The sequence below is a fragment of the Poecile atricapillus genome, chromosome 10 (assembly GCF_030490865.1).
Source record: "Poecile atricapillus isolate bPoeAtr1 chromosome 10, bPoeAtr1.hap1, whole genome shotgun sequence".
Classification (NCBI taxonomy): domain Eukaryota; kingdom Metazoa; phylum Chordata; class Aves; order Passeriformes; family Paridae; genus Poecile; species Poecile atricapillus.
Genome location: NC_081258.1, coordinates 2262364 through 2283056, shown reverse-complemented (window position 1 = coordinate 2283056; position 20693 = coordinate 2262364). Strand labels below are relative to the sequence as shown.

Below are 20693 nucleotides of genomic sequence, written 5' to 3'. Positions count from 1 at the left end.
ATTAGGTGATATAAAGCATCCCATCGGGAAATTCCTTTTGCTACTTGCGTGTCCCGGAGCAGCAGGAGCAGCTCCCCGTTAGTGGCAGGAGCTGCAGCTCGCTCATTGCCCGTGTGCTGCGCGCTGAACACGAGCTCTGGAGACGCTGGGATTTTTCCTGCTGGAAGCAGCAGCAGCAGCAGCAGGAGCTGGGTGCGGGGCTGTGGCCATAGCGAGAAACGTGCCCGGCTCGTTCCGGGCCCCGCAGCGGATTCCTTCGGCTCCCGGCGGGGCCCGAGGGAGCTCGGAGGGCGGAACAGGCCCCGAGCGGAGGCCGAGATGGAAGCCAGGGGCACGGGCAGGGCTCGGGGTTACCTGGGAACCGCGGCCGCAGCGCCCGCGGCGCTGCTGTTCCAGCTTCAGTTGCGTGGAGACCGCGATCCTCGGTGGGTGTGCGCAGCCTGGCCACGGGCACACGGCTCCACTGGGCCATTCGCCAGGGGAATTGTTCACAGGGAATGGGGCTGTGCGGGGCAATTCCTGCTGCTTTGCTCTCACTGCGAGTCCCGAGTTCGCGGTGCTTTGCTTTCTGCCAGGGAGTCCCCAATTCGCGGTGCTTTGGTCTCACAGGGAGTCCCGAATTTTGTTTGAAGTTAGAGATTGACTAAAGTTGTACTTTTGGGTTTTGTCACAGCTCTGCCATGAATTGGGTTGTGGGTTTTCAGATCTGTTGTGTTCCTTTGCATCCCCTGCACTCATCTGGTCCAAGGCCTCAGGCACGGCTCTGGGGGCTCGCTGCAGGTCTTGGCTGGGTTGTGACACCCCCTCAGCTGCTCCTCATGGCAATGTCCCCTGGATGTGGCCTTCTTGTGGGGGGAGGTTTTAGAGCTGAGCCAGTTTGTGGGAGGGAGGATGGGTGTCCACTGCCTCTTACATTGGGGATGTGGCACAGCCACAAAATTTCCTCCTTGCCCCTCTGTTGATGGGAGGTTTGTGTGCAAACCTGGCCTCAGCAGATGAGTCTGTGCCTGTGACTTCCCCACCCTGAAGCCAGACAGAGCTGATTCTCAGGACAGCTGCTGCCTTTGGCTTTGGTGTGGATCCATTTCTCTCCCTCAGTGTTGATTACTTCTGCCCAGACCTGAGATGATAGGACAATAGTGCCACCTTTATTTTCTCTCACGTTCCCTTAGGTGGCTTAACTCACAGTCCAAAGTTCCAGTCAGCAGGCATTTTCAGGGAAGGGTGGGCTTTGGTGGGCACAGGGCAAAAAATCCTTTAGAACAAGATTTAAGCCATTAGCCATAACATTCCAGTCTCTCACACGTCCTGTGAGGAGCAGCTGAGAGAGCAAGGGGTGTTTAGCCTAAAAAAAAGAGGTCTATTCTAGCTATTTTTAAATAATATTAATATTTAAAATAATAATAATAATAATAATAATAATAATAATAATAATAATAATAATAGTAGTAGTAGTAGCATATTGAATCTAATAATATTAAAGCTACAGCTTTTACAGTCTGTTCTAACTATTATTAATGTTATTCAGTATTTTAGCTCCAGGTTTCAGTGTGATTCATTTTTGAATTGCACAACATAGCCATGTAGTTCAACTAGAGGCCTAACAATCCTGGCTACTCACACCAAACAAGCACTTGGCTACTTTTAAATACTATAAATTTTTTAGCACCAGTATATCTCTTGAGTCTGCTGTGAATTGGATTCTGGATTTTCAGAGTTCCATTCTTGCTCCTTGCAGTTTTCTTGAGGCATTGTTGATCTTCTGCGACTTCCTCCTTTCAAGATGCCTTCTGGATTCCCAGAAAAGACGACGACACCTCCTGAGCTTTTGCTCAGGGCAAGACTGAAGTCTTTCAGTGTAAGTAGCCTCTGGGGCTGTGTTAAGGCTGGAAATGGCCCTGGTGTCCCTCCTCTCCCTGCCCCTGCTGTTGTCCAGCAGCACTGTGAGGCTGCAGAGCCCTCCCCAGCTCTCTGTGCCGTGCTCCTGTTGCTGGGGGCTGTCCTGGTGCACTTGGGAACACCGTGTGTTGCTCCAGGGACACTCCAGTGTCTTCCCTGGCTGTGCCACCGGGGCCAGGTGAAACCAATGTCCAGCTGGAGCCCTGAGCAGGCGCTTCTCTCCCTGCCCTTTGTCACAGCAATTCCTTCTGTCAGGCTGGGCACTCCCCTGTGCTGCTCTCACAAACCTGTCCTTGAGCACCTGGGCAGCTCCAGCTCTGCCCAAAGCCTGGAGAGACACGGCTGGTGCCAGCAGCAGAGGTTCCAGAGCAGCTGTTCTCTCTCATCTCCTGCGTGGGGCACAGATCCAGCCCTGCACACAGCACTGGAGTCAGGGCCACAAAGGTCCCTTGGCTGTCTGCAGCTCACTTGACTGAAGATGCCCTGCTGCTGAGGCTCCGTCAAGGAGATCCCTCTGTTTTCTTCTGTGGAGGGCTGTGGGAGCCCAGACAGGGGAAGCAAATGCTGATTAACAGAGAGAACTAAAACTTGGACACTTTCCTGTGCACCTCACTCTTGGTACCACTTTGCTTTCTTGCATCTCCTGGACTCACCCAGCAGCGCTATCTCCTCGCTGTGAGCTTTGAGTGTTGTGCAGGGATGGAATTAGGGAGTTCTGACAGCTCCTCCCCACTCTCTGAAAAGATCACTGCCTCAATCCAGTGAAACTAAAGAGGAAACAAATGCCCAAAGAGCAGAAATCCCCAAACGTGTCCCATCAAATCTTGGGGAAGCTGAGGGACACAGCCATGTGGTTGGAGTATGTGTATTCTGCTCTATTATTAATTTATTGATGCTAAGTATTTCAACAAGTAACTTAGAGAGCTTCCAGGACTGTCCTAGATGATGTGATCACCAATTAGTCACCAGTGCCACTTGTTCAAGAAAAGCCTTTCTGAACAAGCACATCTCTGATGCTTTTGCTGGGTTTTTTTTTTGCCTTTCAGCTGCTTCCCTCTAGATTCCCGAGAGAGAAGCTCAACAAGAATGAGGCCAGTGCTGGGGAGAGTAGTCTGCCCAGAATTGGCCCATTTCTACCCACGAGTGAGACTGGTCAGAAGGTAGCCTTTTCCTGCTCTTTTCCTTTCTGTCTGATGCAAAGTTTGAAGAGGGTGTGTGCTTGTGACAGGCTCGCCTCCAGCAAAATACCTCAGTGTCCAGGTGCTGTTGTCATTGCAAACTGCTGGTAGTGGTGGACTTGGAGTCCTGATCTGCACCAAGGCAACACAAATAACTTCTGCTGAAACTGCTGGGGTTTGCTGGAGTGGAGCTGCCATTGCTGAAACAATGGGGGGAAGGTTGGGGACACAAAGGCACAAATTTGCCATTTGCCATTCTCCTGCTGAAATAGCCACCTCTTGCTTTGCTGTGGTCACCATCAAATGCTTGGGGTCATAGGATTCCCTCCACAGTGGCAGTGCTGGCCTTTGAAGGCCAAGGACCTGCAGGAATTACTGCAGATTTAACAAAAGTAATTGCATTAATGCTTTGGGTTGGAACAATGTGTTGGGAGCCTGAGAGATTCTGCAGGCTGCCAGGTGCACAGGGGACTTGCCCTGGTCAGGGGGGAATGGATGTGCTTTCTCTGGATCAGTGCCTACTTAGAGGTGTGTTTAAAGCTGCTTTTCCTGCAGGACTGGCTGGGTATATTGCACAATCCAGATGTGGTAGGTGGCCGAGGCGGGTGTTGAGCAGGAAATGGGCAGCAAGAGACAGTAACAAAGTGGTGAAGGATTGCCCTGGAGAGGGAGGTCAGGAACAGCTCAGAGAAGGGCACAACTAAGGGACAGTGAGCTGCAGCCACTCCCTTCAGCAGTGTAGTCCCACAGGAGAGCTGCTGGTGTGTCTGGAGTGACAGCAGTGTGGCTGGAGAAGGCAGACAACAGGGGAGAGTTTTCTCAAAGCAATGTCTCTGCTCCAGAAGCATTTGCTGCTGTTGTGTCATTTCAGACATGCCTCTAGAATGGTATCAAATAAGATAGCAATAATAGACTACAAGAAAGCACCCATTTAAAGCTCATGGAAAAAGGAGATGCTAACTCTACTCTTACCCAAGTTACTGAGAAAAGAACTGACCCTTATCCTCATTCAGCACTCACCTCATTTGTCTTTTTCCTAATTTCTGTGTTATTTTATTTTTGTCTTTACCTCTGTTAGGAACACACTTAATTTTAAATACAATTAAAGGGGACAAAGTTGTTGAAGCAAAAGAAAACTATTCATTAGTGACAATTCAGCTGAGCTGGATGCATGTCTCCCTCCCTGAGAGCTGAGCACACACACACCCTTCACCAAAATGGCTTTTTTTATACCCTTTATACCCTTTTATATGGCTTTTTTTATACCCTTGATACCCTTTTATATGGCTCCTTTTATACCCTGCTCTGTGTGGCCCAGGAGCTCTTGAGCAGCTCAGAGCAGAGGTGGCTGAGCTACTGTTTCCCCAGTGTGGCCTGGGCAGACGTGCTCACCCAGAGTCTGTCCTTCACTGGGGATCAGAGTAAGAGTCTCCTTCATGAACATTCCTCCCAGCAGCTGAACCTCTCCCTGCTCTCTCTTGTCTCTCCAGTTGTTGCCAGTTCTCCCGAAACAGAGCTTGTTTCGTGTTTCCCCACCAGAGCTGGTGTTTCAGAACTTCGTGGCTCATGAAGTCTCTGAAATGGAACTGTCTCTCACAAATGAGAGCAAGGTAAGTGCTGGGGCCTGGAGCTTTAACGCCGTGCTGGAAGAGGGGAGTGGTGTAATTCCCATGGTGTACAGCAAAGCAAGTTACCTGCTGCAGCACATCCAGAAGAAAATGTCTCAGCACCTTTGTTGTGCAGGATGGTGGAAATCTTGCTGTGCTGGGAATTCTCCCCTGAGTTTGGCTATGCATTGATGGTATCTATCCCAAAGGATTTGCTTTCTCTTGAAAGCTCTGGATTGATAGGAATGTTGAGGGCTGTACAGTTCTAACCTGCCTTCATGCTTTGCCTTGGGTCTATACCACATCCTGTGTCTCCTTGGTTAATCTTGGTTCCTGGTAGGAATTTCTGCCTCTCTCAGCCTGTTTGACTCCCTTTGTGCAGCTCACAGTCAAAGCTCATGGGCTGAGTCTTCTCCACTTTCTGCTGGAATCACTTATCACTAATGACATTGGTACTGCAGGAAATGTGTTGTGAAACAGCCCTGGAGTCAGACTGATGCAGCAGAAGCAGTGGGAGGCCTTTAGGTGCCACTTCAGGCTCCTGCTAAGCTTCATCCATCTCTGCTCAGGTTTTCCAAAAGCAACGTGGTGCTCTGCTTTCCCTTTGGAGAACCACAGCACATCCAAAGCCATGTGCTCCTGGAGGATTTCACCTTCACTTGAGGCAATTGTGATTATTTTGCAGTTTCCCAAGAGAGTTGAGAGGGGAAAAGTTGAAAGATGTCAGCAGTTGTGTTCCACTGTAAAGAGGAAAATTGAAACCATTTGAATTTCAGTCAGGGAAACATTTCCTCAAATGAGGCTTGTGCCAAGAGTGGACTGGTGGGAAGAGCCAGGAGGGAGTGAAAATCATCTGGTTTAGACTTTTTGAGAGCATTTTGGTGCTCGGGGGTTGATATCTATGTGCTAGAAAATGCATGTTTGCTGTGTCTGTGTATCCCAGAGGGCAGAACCTGGCCTGCTGGCTGAGGGCAGGAATGCCCAGCAGCCCAGCTCACCTGCACAGGCAGCAAGAGCCCCTGGGGAGCCAAGATTGCTTTAATGCTGGAATGGGAGTCAACACTGGTCATGTTTGTCCAGGCAGAAAATGCCTTTGAAGCCCACAGTCAATAGGCACAGCCTGTCTGTATTTCCATCACTTTTGGCAAAGTGATTGCTGTCATGGTTTTAGGATTCTTCCTTGCTGCTTTAGTTGCTCATTTAAATTCTCTTTTGCCATCTCCATGTTTTAGGGATTGTCTTGCTGTGTTCCTTCTTTGCCTTTTCAGGTTTGCTTTTATTCCCCGTGAGGCCACAGTGCTTGGTCTCCTCTCTTGCTGGTCTGTTTGCCTGACTGTACCCCCAGACCTGCCCTAGCCACACCTGATCTGCTAGAAGGGAATTTCTTCCTTCCCCCAGGATAATGTGCTGCTTTGCTTTCAGGTAGCACATCACCTGTCTGGAACACCACTGCATGGCTGTGTGCAGGCAGAAGCCAGCAGGTTTTTGGCCTTGTTGAATATGCAGATGACTTGGTGCAGGTGCTCTGTCTCCATCCTGCTGGTGCTGACCTGCTGGGCCCTTCCTTCCCACCGGGCACTGCCCTACTGCCCCTGGCCAAAATGAGCCAGACAGAAGGGATTCAAGTTCTCCCTTGTGAATGATGTGCCTGTACCTCCACAGCTGAAAGTGCTCTGGAAAAGGGATCAAGGAAGGATGTCACCAGGGCACGGACAGGTCTCCTCTCCACCTGTTTCCACAAGTGGCAAAATCATTGTTTCATGTCTTCCCTGCAGTGTGTTCAGCTGGTGCAGGTCTCCATGCAGAGCTCACCTTGTTTCAGGCTGGTGTGCCCCAACGAGGCGTACCGTGCTGTGCCGCGAGGTGCGACTGCCCGTGTGCGCATTCAGTTCACCCCCAACGAGAGCAAGGTGAGACTGGAGGAGCCAAAACACACAATTATCTCCAAAGCCACTGTTTTCCCTGCACTCTGGGACAGCCCATTCCATGCTGTGAGCTTGGCTCCAGGCTGGGGGCAGGCAGCCTGCAGCCAGGCTCAGCTTGGCACGTGCTGCCAGGGGCTGCAGCCAGGCCTGACAGGCCCTGCTTCCCTCCCTGCACATTCCTGAGCATTCCCAAGGGAAGATGCACAGGGAACAGGATGAAAATGACAGGGGGGTGTTGAGAGATGTTTGGCCATCTCTAGGTACAATGGAAGGGTTTCATTATTATGGAAAACACTGGAGGAATGAAGAGCTCAGAGAGCTTTCCTCCTTCCTGACTGGCAACAGCTTCCCTGCCTCACCCTGGGCTGGAGCAAAGTGGTGATTTCTGCCCCCTCTGTTGTCCAGCCTTGCAGCTGGGCTGTCCCACAGCACAAGTGACCAAGGTACAGCTGCAAGGCCAGGGCAGAGGCTGTGCTGTGCCCGTGAGCCCAGCCTGGCACAGGCACACTGAGCTCTAGGTGCCCTTAGCAGGAGCTTGGTGAGCTGCAGGGGACTTGGACACCTGCTGAAAGAGCTGGTGTAGGGCAGGTACAACCTGCAGGCAGAGCTGTGAGCCCAGAGCCTGTGGCAGTGACACTGCTGTGGCTCTGTCTTCATGCCTGTCACTGTGGCTGCTCTGTCAGCTGGCACCCATTCCGTGCCAAACGTGCTTTGGTGTGGAGATTTGAGCAGCAGTGCCGAGGCCCTGGAGCTCTGATCTCAGTGCTGGGATCTGGAGATTTGTTCATGCAGAAGGGTTTAGCACATGGAATGGAAGGGAGGAAGGGAAACAAACAACATCCAACAGCATCCTGCTACCTCTTAACACTGTTCTTCTCCTGACTTGCTTGGAGAGGCAAAGTTAGAGGGGAGTTGTGAGCCAACTGATGTTTCTACACTAGACCAGAGGTGCAGGATCTTTTTGGGTGCAGCTGTTTTCTCACCTTCCTTTCCTTTTGCTGCTTCGAGTCAGTTTAACACTTTGTCCTATTCTCAAACAGCAGGAATACAGGAATCTAAAGAGGAATGGCCTGTGTTGTTCCCTAGCTCCATGTTCCTTAGAAGGGACTTGGAAATTATTTAACATCATTAAACTTTAGATTAGGGCAGTTCTCTCTATGACCCTAATGACATGAGAGCTTAATGCCACTGAGATAGGTTTTGCAAAGTGCACTGGTGCCTTTAATAATAATAATATTGGTAGAACTTAGTGTTCATTTTGGGGTGGAATAGAATAGAATTAGAATAGAATTAGAATAGAATAGAATAGAATAGAATAGAATAGAATAGAATAGAATAGAATAGAATAGAATAGAATAGAATAGAATAGAATAGAATAGAATAGAATAGAATAGAATAGAATAGAATAGAATAGAATAGAATAGAATAGAATAGAATAGAATAGATGCCCTTGAAGGGTTCTAGGACATTGTTTTCTTCTGCCATGGGAATGGCACTAAATGCCCTATGCTGAGCTGGTTTCTTTTCCTGCAGGATTATTCCCATGAGCTTGTCTGCATGACTAAAACAGAAAGGATAGTTGTGCCAATCCGGGCCATTGCTGCCCGAGCTATCCTGAACATCCCAGACCAGCTGAACTTCTCGGAGTGTCCAGTCAAGAGCAGCACCAAGAGGACTCTGCTGCTTCGAAACACTGGCAGCCTGGAGGCTCATTACTACATCAGCACCCAGAGGTGAGGCAGCTCCTCTGTCCTTGTGCAAAACACCTTTGGGTGATAATAGGCTTGGGAAAGAGCAACAAAAGGAAGCTGAGCATCAGGGCTGCACTGCAGCTCTGGCTGGAAGTGAGCAGGATGGATGGCATCTGCTCTTGCTTTCAGTGCTCTTAGCAGGATGCAGCCTTTGAGCTTTCTCTGTGCCACATTTCCTGGAGGGTGCTGGAACATGTGAGGAGCTGGCTTGCACCCTCCTGAGCACAAGCAGCTTCTGAAATGGTTCCCACTGTCAGCCAAATAGCCCCATTCTCTGGGAGGCCACAGGCACGTGGCTGCCCAGTGCTCCTCTCATGAGATGCCCTGCTAATGGTGCTTCATTTAGCTGGGGTTGGATCCTTCAGATTGTAAATGGCATCCTCCCTTTGGGTCTTGTTTCCATGTCTCTGTATTGCTCTAATCTGCATTTACACTCTTGCAGAGTTTTGATTGCTGCTTTTCTTAGAGCAGTTTTCATTGAAATGCTGATAAAATGTGCCCTTTATAGGCTAAATCGGGATATTTTCAAGGAAAAACAAACCAAAGAGCCACGCTGCAAATTCAACAGTAATTATTTCTTGGTCTTCAAGGAAAAGTTCCTTCTCCCTGTCTGATTCCTAGGCTGTAATCTCACAGGACAGGTAGTGCCCTAACATTTGCATCTCTTGAGATGAGGTTGATAGGCAGCAGGACAAGAGAAAGTGCTGAGGCAGTCAGTGTCAAGTTGTGCATGCAGACAGCTCTTAATCCTCTCCGTGGTTTCACAAACCATTCTCTGATGGGATTGCTGGCAGTGGGATCCTTGGGTCTCATTGCAGAGAGCTGGATGCAGAGTATGGGGGAGGTGGGGTCATTTTATCCCACAGGATCTCCTGAGGTCTGTATCTCCTCAGAAGTGGGTCAGCAGCTGTTTCTGATCCTGTTTTGTCTCTTTTCTGTTGCCTGTGGTTTCTTTGCTCCCTGCTTGCCCAAGGGAGGTGAAGTGACCTGCACTGCAGAAGGAATATCATCCCCAGATGTCCCCTGAGTCCTGATCTCTCTCTTTGTGTTGCAGTCCTTTCTCCGTGGTTCCGGCCATGGGAGCTCTGGGTGCTGGTGACAGCGTGCAGGTGACAGTGGGATTTCACCCACTGACCACTGGTGCCCATTTTGGGTCCATGGTAGTGAGCTACAACACAGGTGAGTGCTGGGCACTGCACGGGGCACAGGACACTTCTCCACCACCACTCCCTGTTGTCCCAGCCCCCTCAATTCCCTCTAGATGTGCCTCCCCTGTTCCAGCTTTACCCCAAAGAAAACTGAGAACCAGTTGGTGTTTAGGGGGCTGATAAAGTGGATCCCCTCTAACAGGACTAAGATTTTTGGGCTCCTGTTTTGCTGAGAGTTGCTGAGTGGAGGAAGGAGGAGCCCTGATTCTCCACTGCCTTGTGGCTATGCCTGGCTGAAGTTTTGTTTTATTCTGGCCAGTGCTGTGTGTGAGGTGTGAGGTCTCCATCAGACTCTCTCCAATGCAGTGTATTTCTTGCACACCTCTGTCCCATAGGCTGCTGCTCCACTGGCTTCTCACAGACCCTTTTACTGTGTTGCCCTCTACACATATATATAGTTTCTGTCTAATAACATTTTCAAATCCTCAAGTACTTTTTGGTGACAAATAAAGACAATTTTTCCTTGTCCCCATTTCCCAGGCCATTCATGCTGTTGCAAACCTCTCACATCTATCTCCCATTTGATTTCTAGACTGAGGAATCCCATTCAGTCTTCATGTAGAAGCTGCTCTGTACTTACTGATCTTTCCTTGGTCCATTTTTTATTCAATTTGAAATGCTCCAGCTTGGTTTTTAAGATCAGAACAATATCAAATATTTCAAGACTGATGTGGCTGTGTGTTTGGACAGGGAGATGATGATGATGATGATTTTCATGGTGTTCATTTTGTAGTGGTTTGTCATATTGCAGAGCCAGGCTGGTTGTGTTTCCTCACCTGGGTCCCCTCCTGCTCTGGGCTTCACCTCACTTGTTCCTCTGGGCCTCCTTTTTCTGCTCACATGTCCCCAGGTGTATTTGCTTGTCAGCAACAAGGGATCCAAGGGATCAGGAGAGACAGGAATCTCATGGGATGCCCAGGGGAAACCCCAGGCAAGCCAGGACTGAACAGGGCTCCTCAGCATCACCTGAAGGACTTGGATGCAGAAATCCTGGTGATCTGAGTGGGTCACCTGAGCATACCTGACAAACCTCACTGTACCTTGGGGCCCCATCTCCACAAACACACTCCAAAATCAGCTGTTTTAGGAGGTGCCCAGGACACCCTCACGCTGCACACACAGAGCTGTCAGGATGTTATAAATGTGCTGACCCATAGAACTGCAAATACAGCTAAAAGCTGTGACCCTTTCTTCTGTGACCTGTGGTTTGCTCTGTTCCTTGGGCTTTCATCAGCAACTGAGCTGAGCAAAGGCTCCCCTTTGCTTTGTTCCAGGTGAAGAAATGATCCACACAAACCTTCAGGGAGAAGCTGTAGATGTCAGCATCGGGTTGAGGACGTATTCCGTGGAGCTGAAGAAGACTTTCATCACCACGTCAAGCCACACAACCATGTTCATCGAGAACAGGAGTAACATCAGAGCCCAGTTCCAGTGGAAGACTTTTCCTAGTGAGGAAGATGAGAATGAAGAGAAGAGGAGGTTGGTTTGCAAGATGCATTTCAGTGAGATACATGGCCCAAGACTAAAACTAACGTAGGGCCTCAGGAGGGTGTTGGTGCTTTTGAATGGCTCAGGCCAAGTGAACCATCCCTGGCATCAGGGTGTGTGTCCCTGGGCTTCAGGAGCCCAGCACTTGACATTCCAGTTCCATTTATACCCCAACCAGGGATGGCATTTTGGGAAGGAAAGGTTGATGGCAATGACTAGCTTTCCTCAACTTCTAATTGGGCTTTTGCTTCTCTAATCTTCTTCCTACATGACCTGGCAACATCCTTAAACATTTCCTGAGTTGCCAGCCCCTCTTTCCAAAGGTGATGCACCCTCTTTTTTTCCCTTAGTTTGTTCAAAAGCTCCTTTCCCATCCAGGCTGGTTGTCTTCCCTGCCAGCTCATCTTTCAGCACACAGAGACAGTCTGTTCCTGTGCCTTCAAGAATTCTTTCTTGGAATATGTCCATCCTTCCTGGACACGTTTGTTTTTAAGGGCTCTATCCCAAGGTACTCCCCATATCAGTCTCTTGAACAGGCCCAAGTCTGCCCTCCAGAAGTCCAGAGTGGAAGTTTTGTTGATGCCCCTCCTTGTTTCACTGAATATTGAGAACTCTGGTATTTCACAGTCACTGGACCCCAGACAGTGGTGGACAGATGAATTAATTCAGTTATTAAGGAATCTCCTGGTGATATCCTGGGCCCCAGGGAGGCAGCAGACTTCCCTGTGGAATGGATCCAGTCGATCTACAGGCCCTCAGTTCCCCTTAGAAGGGAGTTGCCCACTACCACTACTCTTCTTTTCTTCATCTGTCTGACAAAGTGCAACTGGGAGACTCTCCAGACAGAATTTTTTCTTTAGTGTCATCTGCCTGACCCTCTGGATCCAGGGCCTCATAACTATTCTGTCAGGGCACCTGGGCAGGTGCTGGGGGTCAGGATGGATCATACTACAGGATTCTACTACCATGCACTGGGATGAGATCCAAAAAGCTCTGGATCATGAAAAGGTCTCTCCAGGAGTTTGCTGTCTCCCTCCTGCACAACAAAGTCCCTTCCCTTCTCAGGGCCTCTGTTTTCATGCATATAAAACCTTGAATACCATTGAAGGGATGCAGTGCCCGAATTCATCCATTTCCTTTGGAAGTGCTCTGGGATGCTCTTGAGGAAGGCAGAGCAGGGAACAGGGCAGGTCCCAAACAGAAGAAACAAAGAGTGATGCTGGTACCACAGAGCTGTGACCCAGCTTCATCTCCCCTTCCCAGGGAAGTCCTGCTCCATGATCTTTATCTGCCTCCCCTGAGCATCTCAGTGGTAGGAAAAGCCAGCTGAGGTGGCTGCTGGATTCTCCCTCAGTTTTGGCAGAGGCTTTGAGGCCGGAGGTTCTCTTAAGGGATGCTGACTTTCCAAAGCTCTCCTGTGTTTGCAAGTGTGCAGTAAAACTACCTGTTGTACCAGTGAACAAGTTATGCTCTGATCCACCTGGGACTCCATGGCTTGGGGTCAGCCCTTGCTGGGGAGCTGCTGCTGCTCCTCCCCAAGTGCTTTGCTCTCCTGCACTTCCACTTCTCTCTGCAAATATCGGGCTTATTGAGCCCTCTGCTGGCTCTGTCTGTCCCTGTGGCTGCAGGCAGTGTTACCTGCTGCGATCACCGAGAGAGGCCTGCGTGGACAACACGACGGAAGAGAGAAGAGGAGCGAAGAAGAAGGGTTCCTGTGAAGATCGCCGCGCCATCCTGAAGAGCAGCGTCCGGGAGAAGATGATGAAGCTGAAAGAAGACCCCATGCTATTCTCCAGTGATGCTTTTTCCCTTGAGCCAATGGTAAGTGATAGCTGAGAGCCTCACCTTCTTCCTCTTCCTCTAACTCTAACACTCTAACTCTTCCTTTTCCCCTTCCTCCTCCTCTTCTGTTTATGCAAGCAAACCCCCACGTTCTCCCATCAACCAGAGCCCTGATTCTGAGGATTGGCATTGTGAGAGGTGATGAATGCCTGGTGTCTGCACAGTGCAAAATCCCTTCTCATCTTGGAGTAAACCCTAGAATAATCCCAACCCCTGCTTTCTTTCCAGACAGGTTAAACTAATATTTTTATTTCCAAGGAAGGGGATCATGTTCTCTTCTTGTCAAGTGCACCAGTGCACAGAGGCAGTTACATCCTGCAGCTGACAGCAGCATGATGTGACCAACAGCTTGTGCCAGAGCAGTGGGAATGTTGTGGAGAGTGGGAGCTGATCAGCTGAACATGAAGAGCTTCCAGTGGTGTATTGAGCTGGGTTTGGAGCGTTTCCTTGGGCTCCTTGTGTTGTTCACTCATCATTGATGCTCTAAATAAAGGCTTGCAGGACTGTGGTTGTAAAGGAGAAATGGGAAGTTTGAAGAGAAATGTTTTGCTGTCTCTTTCTGTTTCAGGAGGGAGAGATCGAGCCAAACAGTTCAGTCCAAATCAAGGTGACCTTTAAACCCCTAAAGGCCCGAGAGTATCGAAGTGTGGCCTACTGCAACATCTCAGGTACAGCTCCTTTCCCCTGCTTCTCTCACCCCCACTGAAGCCATGGTGCAAGCCTGAGCCCTCTGGGCTCCCCTGGAACTGCTGGGAAGAGTCCCTGGGCAGCAGGGCAGTGCTGGCACATCCCACTGCCCCTGCAGCTTCCAGGGAGTCTCCTGTGCAAGGCCAGGGTCAGAATCCTGGGTCTGGGTTACTGATCCCAGAACAACCCAGGCAGTGCAGGGAGAAGTTTTCATGGCACGGCTTTGCCAGCATTTCCTCAAAGGGAAATCAGAGTCAAAGAGCTGCAGAGCAGAACAGCTCTAGAGAACAAGCACCAAGCCCCTCTAGAGCACTGACCTCCAGGATGGGTCCATTTGCATGGCTCCATCATCAGGCAGCAGGAGCTGAGTTAGAAATGTGCTCCCTGAGCCTGGATCACCTCCCACTGCCCACACACCACCAGACCAGAGGTGGCTGAGCCCCACTGAGCCCAGGGTCTTTGTAGAGGGACCACCCTTGGCCAGCACCTGCTTCTCTCCCTGTGTGGGAATTGGCACCTTGCAGCTCTCAGTCTGTGCAGATAGAACACAGTGCTGAGTGTCAGAAGTTGAGGATTTTGGCAACAAAGTCTTGTGCTACTGGGCCAGGTAGTTTGGCAATTGCTGCCCAGCAATTTGCCAGGTACAATTGCCAAACTCCTGATGAGCTTTGTGCCTTCACTGAATGGATTTGAAAGCTCCTCTAGGTGCATGGGAAGGAAACCATAGAATCATGGTATGTTAGGGATGGAATGGACCTTAAAGATCGTCCAGTCCCAAGACCCCTGCCCTGGGCAGGGACACCTCCCACTAGAGCAGGTAGCTCCAAGCCCCAAGCAGCCTGGCTTTGAACACTTTCAGGGCTGGAACCTCCACAACTCCCCTGGGGAGCCTGCTCCAGTGTCTCACCACCCTCACAGTAAAAAATTTCTTCCTAATAGCTCACCTAAATTTCCCTTCTTTCCATTGATACCCATTACTCCTTGGGCTGTCACTACAGGACACCAGAGATGTTTTAAACTCAGCAAACTGGTGGCTAAAATTGGAAACCAGCCCAAGGAATGGGTTAGAAATTGGAAGTCAGCCCCAAGGGATATCTCCTGAGGGAAGAGAAGGGTCCATATCTTCTCTTGCAGTATCAGGAGCTGGTTTTATCCAGCTCAGAGTCAGGGGCTAGCATTCAGGCAGGCTGGAAAATAGAGTGTAACAGTGGGAATTATTGTACTGAAATGAGCATCTGTCCCCAGGCCGTGGGAGCAGGCTGCCCCTGCACCTCAGAGGGGAAGGCCAAGGACCCGTGGTTGAATTCAGCCGTCGAATGCTGAAACTTGGGAACATTTCTGTCAACACCTCCCACGTCTATGAGGTGAGCAGCAGGGGTTGGGATGGATCCTGATGGCTCCTGAGGCAGCAGCAAGCCTGGTGGACCTGTGGAATTCCTGACAACATGGGCAGTTGTGGGCAGGGAATATTGGACGTGCTGGTCAGATCTGGTGGGGTCAGAAAGGTGTGTCTGCTGTTCATGAAGCCCCAGTCCCTTGGCAATGCCAATTTTTGGCAGCTTTCCTTGGGGATCAGCTCAGAAGCTTCCTGAAAAACAACCCCTTGGCATATGAAACCCAGACTGGGTCAAAAAGCTGCACGTTCAGAGGCTTTTGTGGCAGCACCAGACACAAAGGCACCTTTACATTGGACTGTTCAGAAGCAGCTGGAACAAACTGGCTGTGTTGAGCTTCAGTACCCTGCAAACAATTCTCAGTTGAGTGTCTCCTGCTTATTCCTGGGAGTCACAGGAAAGCCATCCAGCCTCCTGGCTCACTGCTGGCCCTTGCAAAGGGCTTGGGATTCTTTCCTTTGCTGACCCCTCCCTCACCACACTCCAGCCTTGGTGCATCTCTGACTCTAGAAAAAGAAAAGTGTTCCTGGGAATAAAGCTAAGGATCTTTCTACCTATTTGCCTCCCCCTCAAAATAGTGTCAAGTTTGCAAAAAAAATAGAGAGCAACTGAAAGAGGGAGAAAATAAGGCACTGCATCATGCCAGACTCTTTCAAAAGCTTGGCTGTGGAAAAGAAAAACACACTGGGTTTTTTTACCAAAAGATGGTGCTGTCTCTATATTTGATGGTGATGCCTCGTTATCAATGTGTTGTTCTCATGATTTGGGAAAAGGTGAATGAGTAGATGGTCCTGTTGGAGCTGTGCTAAGTGGGGCAGTGGCAGCTCTCTGCTGATTGACTATGCAGCTGCCCCACGTTGCTCTCAGGGCCAGCTCTGAATGAGCTTGGTGATGCTGGCCAGAGCTGGACTGCTCTGTGTCCATGGGATAAGCCCAGGGTGACTCTGGTTATGTGCAGTTACTGCTGCTTTGCATGAAAACCCAAAGGCAGAATTTGTCCTGTTGTATTTTTTGACTTCTGCCTTTCAGCAGCACAAAGCATCTTCTGACTTTTCTGGCTGGGAATTGCATCATTAGAAAATAACTGACAAGAAGGGAAGATTCCACATGAATTTCCATTTTGCTTTCTTGCTGCTGCAGGTGAAACTGATGAACCGAGGAGCTATAGATGCTCCCTTCACCTATATCCCTTCAGCCACAAACGTGGGCTGCTGCTTCAAGTTTGCACCCGAGGAGGGCGTCATTGCAGCAGGTGGGATCCGGACGATTCACATCTCCTTCAATGCCACCGTCCTGGGGAGCTTTGAGGAACAATTCCAGTTCCGTGTGGCTGCATCTCCTACGCCTGTGACCCTGACAGTCTGGTAAGGACTCTGGGAGCTTGCTGGGCACATCTGTAGCTGTCTCTGGCACATCCCCCACCTCCCTCATTTTGGGGTCGAGCAGAGGAAAGAGGAGTTTCCCGAGGTCTTAATCTCTGCTCTGATCCTGGCACTGCCCCAGTGTAGGGTGCCCGGGGGCTGGAATGACTCCTCCCTGCAGGGATCTCCCTCTGCCTTGGGCCATGGCAGGCAGTGGGATGGAGCAGCTTTGGGCAGTAGCTGCTCTGGGCTGTCCCAGCTGAACACCCAGCAAAGCTCCCAGGGCTTTGGAGATGGGGCAGCCTGGGTGATTCTGCACCAGCAGCAGTGTTTTTAAAAACTTCTGCTCATAATCCATCCCAAATGGGCAGCAGCAGCCTCACCTCACCTGTCATGGCCATGCTGTGGGGGACAAGCTGTGCTCCCAAGTCCTGTGCAGAGAGTGCTCCAGTCCCTCCTTTCCACAGCCAGGAAAGGGCTGGGAGACAGGGAACTGTGCAGCAGGAATGTGCCAAGGACATGGGCATCATCCCATGGGCTGGTGCCATTGCAAGAGATAATCCTGGCCCAGCAAAGGGAGAAGGGGTGATAATGGGGGAGGCAGAGCTCAGTCCTCAGTTCCACAGCAGCGTGAGGGCTTGTCCCTGCTAGCCTGAGCCATGTGCTGGTAGGATAACGTCGTGCAAGCAGGAAAGCTGATGCTGGCTGCTCTGGAGCTTTGGAGCTAGGCTGCTGCTGTTGGGAGGCACTGGATCAAGGCAGTAAAGAAATGAATGCAACCTGCACTTGATTATACAAGTGAGATAAGGGAGATGGATCAAAAAAGAATAAGAAAATTATGACTTAGCAAGAGGAAAGTGGTGAGCAGGTCAGCCCATAGTGGAGAAACAATTATGCTGGCTTTGTTTTTGGAGGAAAAGTGCTGCTCTTTTATTTTGGAAGTCAAGAGGGAACCTTTCACCATCAATTGATTCTCCTCTGTCTCCCCCCAAACTGGTCCTGGGCTATTATTGCATAAGCAGCTTTCTCCTTGGGCAAGGGCAGGTGTCTCTTGTAGAGATGTGTAGAGCAGAGCCAGTGGCAGTCCTGGGAACACAAGAGAAGGCACAGTTCACTGGTCCTTGATTTTTAACCAAAAAGCAGAGTGGGCATTGATTGGTGTCATGCACAAAATAAACCCGTGAGTGTTGTGCAGCTTCAAGTGCTGATTTCAGTGGATGTTGGTGACTTTTGGAGCCTGTCTGCTGGGTTCAAGGACAGGTGAGGTGGTGTGGTAGATTCAGGACACCCATGTTTGGTTGTTTAAGCCATTGCCCTTGGCTGTGCCGGCTGCTGCACTGGTGACAAGCTGGTCCTTTCCTCTAGGATTCATCTGTCCACTGTGCAGAACTGTTGCTGCTCTTTTCAGAGGATGCTTGGGGCTCCCCTGGCTTCATGTCTCTAAACTCTGTCTGTAATGATTGTGTGGGTCAAAATCTCCTGAGAAAGCTCCTCCATGGGAACACCAGTTGGAGCTAAGAAGCAGCAAAGCAGGGAGCCCGTGGCTGGAAAGGCTGGTTACAGAAGTTTGTGGGGACTTTTATGTCCATCACATTACAGATGGGGAAACTGAGGCAATGGAGCCATGTCTGGGTGTGTGTTCAGGGTCCTTCATGGCACCACCAGCACCTGGGGGCTTTTCCTGCCTGCCCTGTGCACAAATCCCCACCAGTGGCTGTTGGCTGACGGCCACTTGGCTTCAGCTGCCTCCTGCCCACACGGACACTGTGCTGAGCACATGGTGCTGTGTTGATTGGAAACCCACGGTGCCCCTGGCACCAGGCTTTATGTCCCCGAGCCACGGCTGCCACAGGCTTTGTGAGTCCCTTTAACCGAGGCATTTCCTCCTGCTCTGTGCTCGTCATCGCAGGGGCTGTGTCACTGGACCTGCTTTACACTTCGACCTCCATGAGCTCCACTTCGGTGACATCTCCTTTGGTGAGTGTTCCCTGGGCTTGGGCACAGCGTGAGGGACCTGTGCATTCCAAAATGAACCACTTGAACATAAAAACATCCATCACTCGTGTTCTGCCACAGCAGCCTCTTCAGGCTGTGAACTCCAGGGCTGCTGGTGCCTCAGGTAGCATTTTGCCATTGTGAGATCAAACAGAACCAAGGAATAGAAGCTCTGGGCTGTGCCTAAAGTTGTTTTTTCCCCCATCTGTGTTCAAATGACTCTTGGTGAGCAGGCCTGGGAGAAGTCTCCTCCCCACAGAGCTGGCCAGCCAAGCCAGATGTGCACTGCAGAGCAGTGGTGGCTGGTGTCCGGGCTCTGCAGGACATCCCCACCATGTGTGGCTGTATCTCTGCCTTTCCAGCATGGAAAGCAAATCTCAGAGCTAAAGTGGGGTAAACCCTTGCAGGCAGCAATCACAGTGAGCAGCATGGGTGTGATGGCCCCCTTTGTTGGTGAGGTGGGACATGGTTCCTAATCACTGCTCTCAAAGCAAGGCTCAGGTTTGCCTCCAGCTGAATGTGCTCTGAGCTGTCACCTGCTCAGTCTGTTTGGGCCAAACCAAGAGATGCCTTAAGGATGCTGCAGAGAGAAACTGCATTAGGGTGCTTTGCATCACGTTCTAGCTCCTGATTCCATCCTCACTTTCTTTTGCTGTAGCTTCTTCTCAATGACAACTCACTGTTTATACACCTTGCAAACAGAGGGAGCGTTGGCAGACTTAACAGGGAATTTTACAGCTTGAATTTTCAGAGTAAATGCTCGGTCTGGGTGCACAGTCATCAGGGAGAAATAACTGGTGCTGGTTTGGGGCAGGTGAAGGAGCTCTTCCCCATCAGAAAGAGAGACACTACCAGTGCTCAGCAGGGCTAAGAGTGGGCATTTTCAAGTTTGAAGTTTGGAATCAGTGTCAGAGGGAACTGAGTGACGATTAATTCCTCATGTAGCTTCTCGGTGAGCTGTAGTTCAGATAGTAAAGAGCTAAACTCCAATCACCCTTTCATCCTACCAGGGTATTCACACCAGGAGTCATGACACAATTGGTGCCTAAATGGATATTTGTGTCCTTTTCCCAGGCTTTCCCCACACCATGACCTGTCGCCTCACTAACACCTCCCCGGTGGCCGTGACATTCAAGCTCCGCATGTCGGACGATGGCACGCAGCCTGCTGTCAGTAGCTTGGATCAGATATGCAAGGACAGTGACCCATCCTGGAGGAAGGGAATTCATTTCTATGTGGAGCCAAGGGAGTTTACAATGAATCCCAGCCAAGGGACCATCCTCCCCCAGGGACACCAGGATATTGAGGTATGGGAAGAGTCCAGCCACACACGCTTCAGCACCAGGGCTAAAGCTTCACTGGAGTGTGGGAGGGCTTTAGCTCTGCTGCCAGCTTTGAGGATCATGTGAGTGAGAGATCTGCACTGGCCTGAGGCCTCTGTTAGCTGGGTTACTCAGGATGTTCCTGAAGCAGCACTGTTTTGTTCCCAAAATCATACGCTGAGATCACATACTATATGGTAAAGTACTGGAGCCATTCTTGTGTTTTTGAGAGCAGTTTCTTTGACTGCAAGTGGGCAGAGGAAGGATGAGGACAGAATGAGAAGTGTCATTGTAGAAAGCAGTTTGCTTTTCTTCTTGGTCTCATGTCTCCTCTCCTGGGAAGCAGAATGATTTGTGTTCATTGCAGGGATCTCCAGTAGAGACAAAAAGCTCTGCAGCCATGAACTGCCCAGCACCTGCTGGGCCACATTTGCCCTCAGCTTCCTACTGTAAAGCTGAACTCATTCTGTCCAAGTCAGCAGATTTCATCTGCATTTGTGTCATTGTAGTCAGATGAAAAATTGGCCCCTTAATTTGAGTACAGTGGTGTGTAGAGCTTTAGCCTAATGTTTTCATTTAGCTGACCTATGCCCTAATAGCAAGGTGTGTTTAACAAACCTGGGATTGCCAGAAGGCTTTTGTTACTCTCAGAGACTGTGCTCTACACATGGATCAGCAGAATAATGAAATTAAAAAATCCTCCCTTTCCTTACCATGAAAGAAGAACTGGAGAATAGCACATGTGGGTAATGAGCTTTTATAAGGAAGAATTTAGTGCTCTTCTCTTCCACCAGGTGACCCTGTGCTCCAACACGGTGATGGAATACTACCGGAAAATGCTGGTGGACCTGGTGGGCCTGGAGGGTGTTGGCAAGGAAGTGGCATCACTGATCATCACAGCCAGGTACCTGCACTTCCCTGGCCTCTCCCAGCACACTGCCTTGCACAGGGTTTGCTGGCTGCAGCTCCCAAGGAGAAGTGTTGTTTCATGTTCTCATGTTGTGACCAGCTGGACATGAGAACAGCAGTGCTTGGA

The 20693-nt window shown here is 50.2% G+C and overlaps 1 protein-coding gene across 1 annotated transcript in view; it reads left to right on the top strand.

Annotated features, from left to right (window-relative positions):
• Positions 1-318: 318 nt before the first annotated feature.
• The window catches only part of LOC131582749 (hydrocephalus-inducing protein-like), a 56239-nt gene continuing 35864 nt past the window's right edge, over positions 319-20693 (top strand). The window contains exons 1-15 of the mRNA XM_058846217.1: positions 319-425; positions 2960-3059; positions 4396-4498; positions 4617-4687; positions 6460-6594; positions 8143-8342; positions 9415-9539; positions 10843-11047; positions 12685-12877; positions 13467-13566; positions 14831-14949; positions 16120-16343; positions 18250-18317; positions 19410-19642; positions 20452-20561. Of these exons, the coding sequence (XP_058702200.1) occupies positions 319-425; positions 2960-3059; positions 4396-4498; positions 4617-4687; positions 6460-6594; positions 8143-8342; positions 9415-9539; positions 10843-11047; positions 12685-12877; positions 13467-13566; positions 14831-14949; positions 16120-16343; positions 18250-18317; positions 19410-19642; positions 20452-20561 (2093 nt within the window). The remainder of the gene's footprint in view (positions 426-2959; positions 3060-4395; positions 4499-4616; positions 4688-6459; positions 6595-8142; positions 8343-9414; positions 9540-10842; positions 11048-12684; positions 12878-13466; positions 13567-14830; positions 14950-16119; positions 16344-18249; positions 18318-19409; positions 19643-20451; positions 20562-20693) is intronic.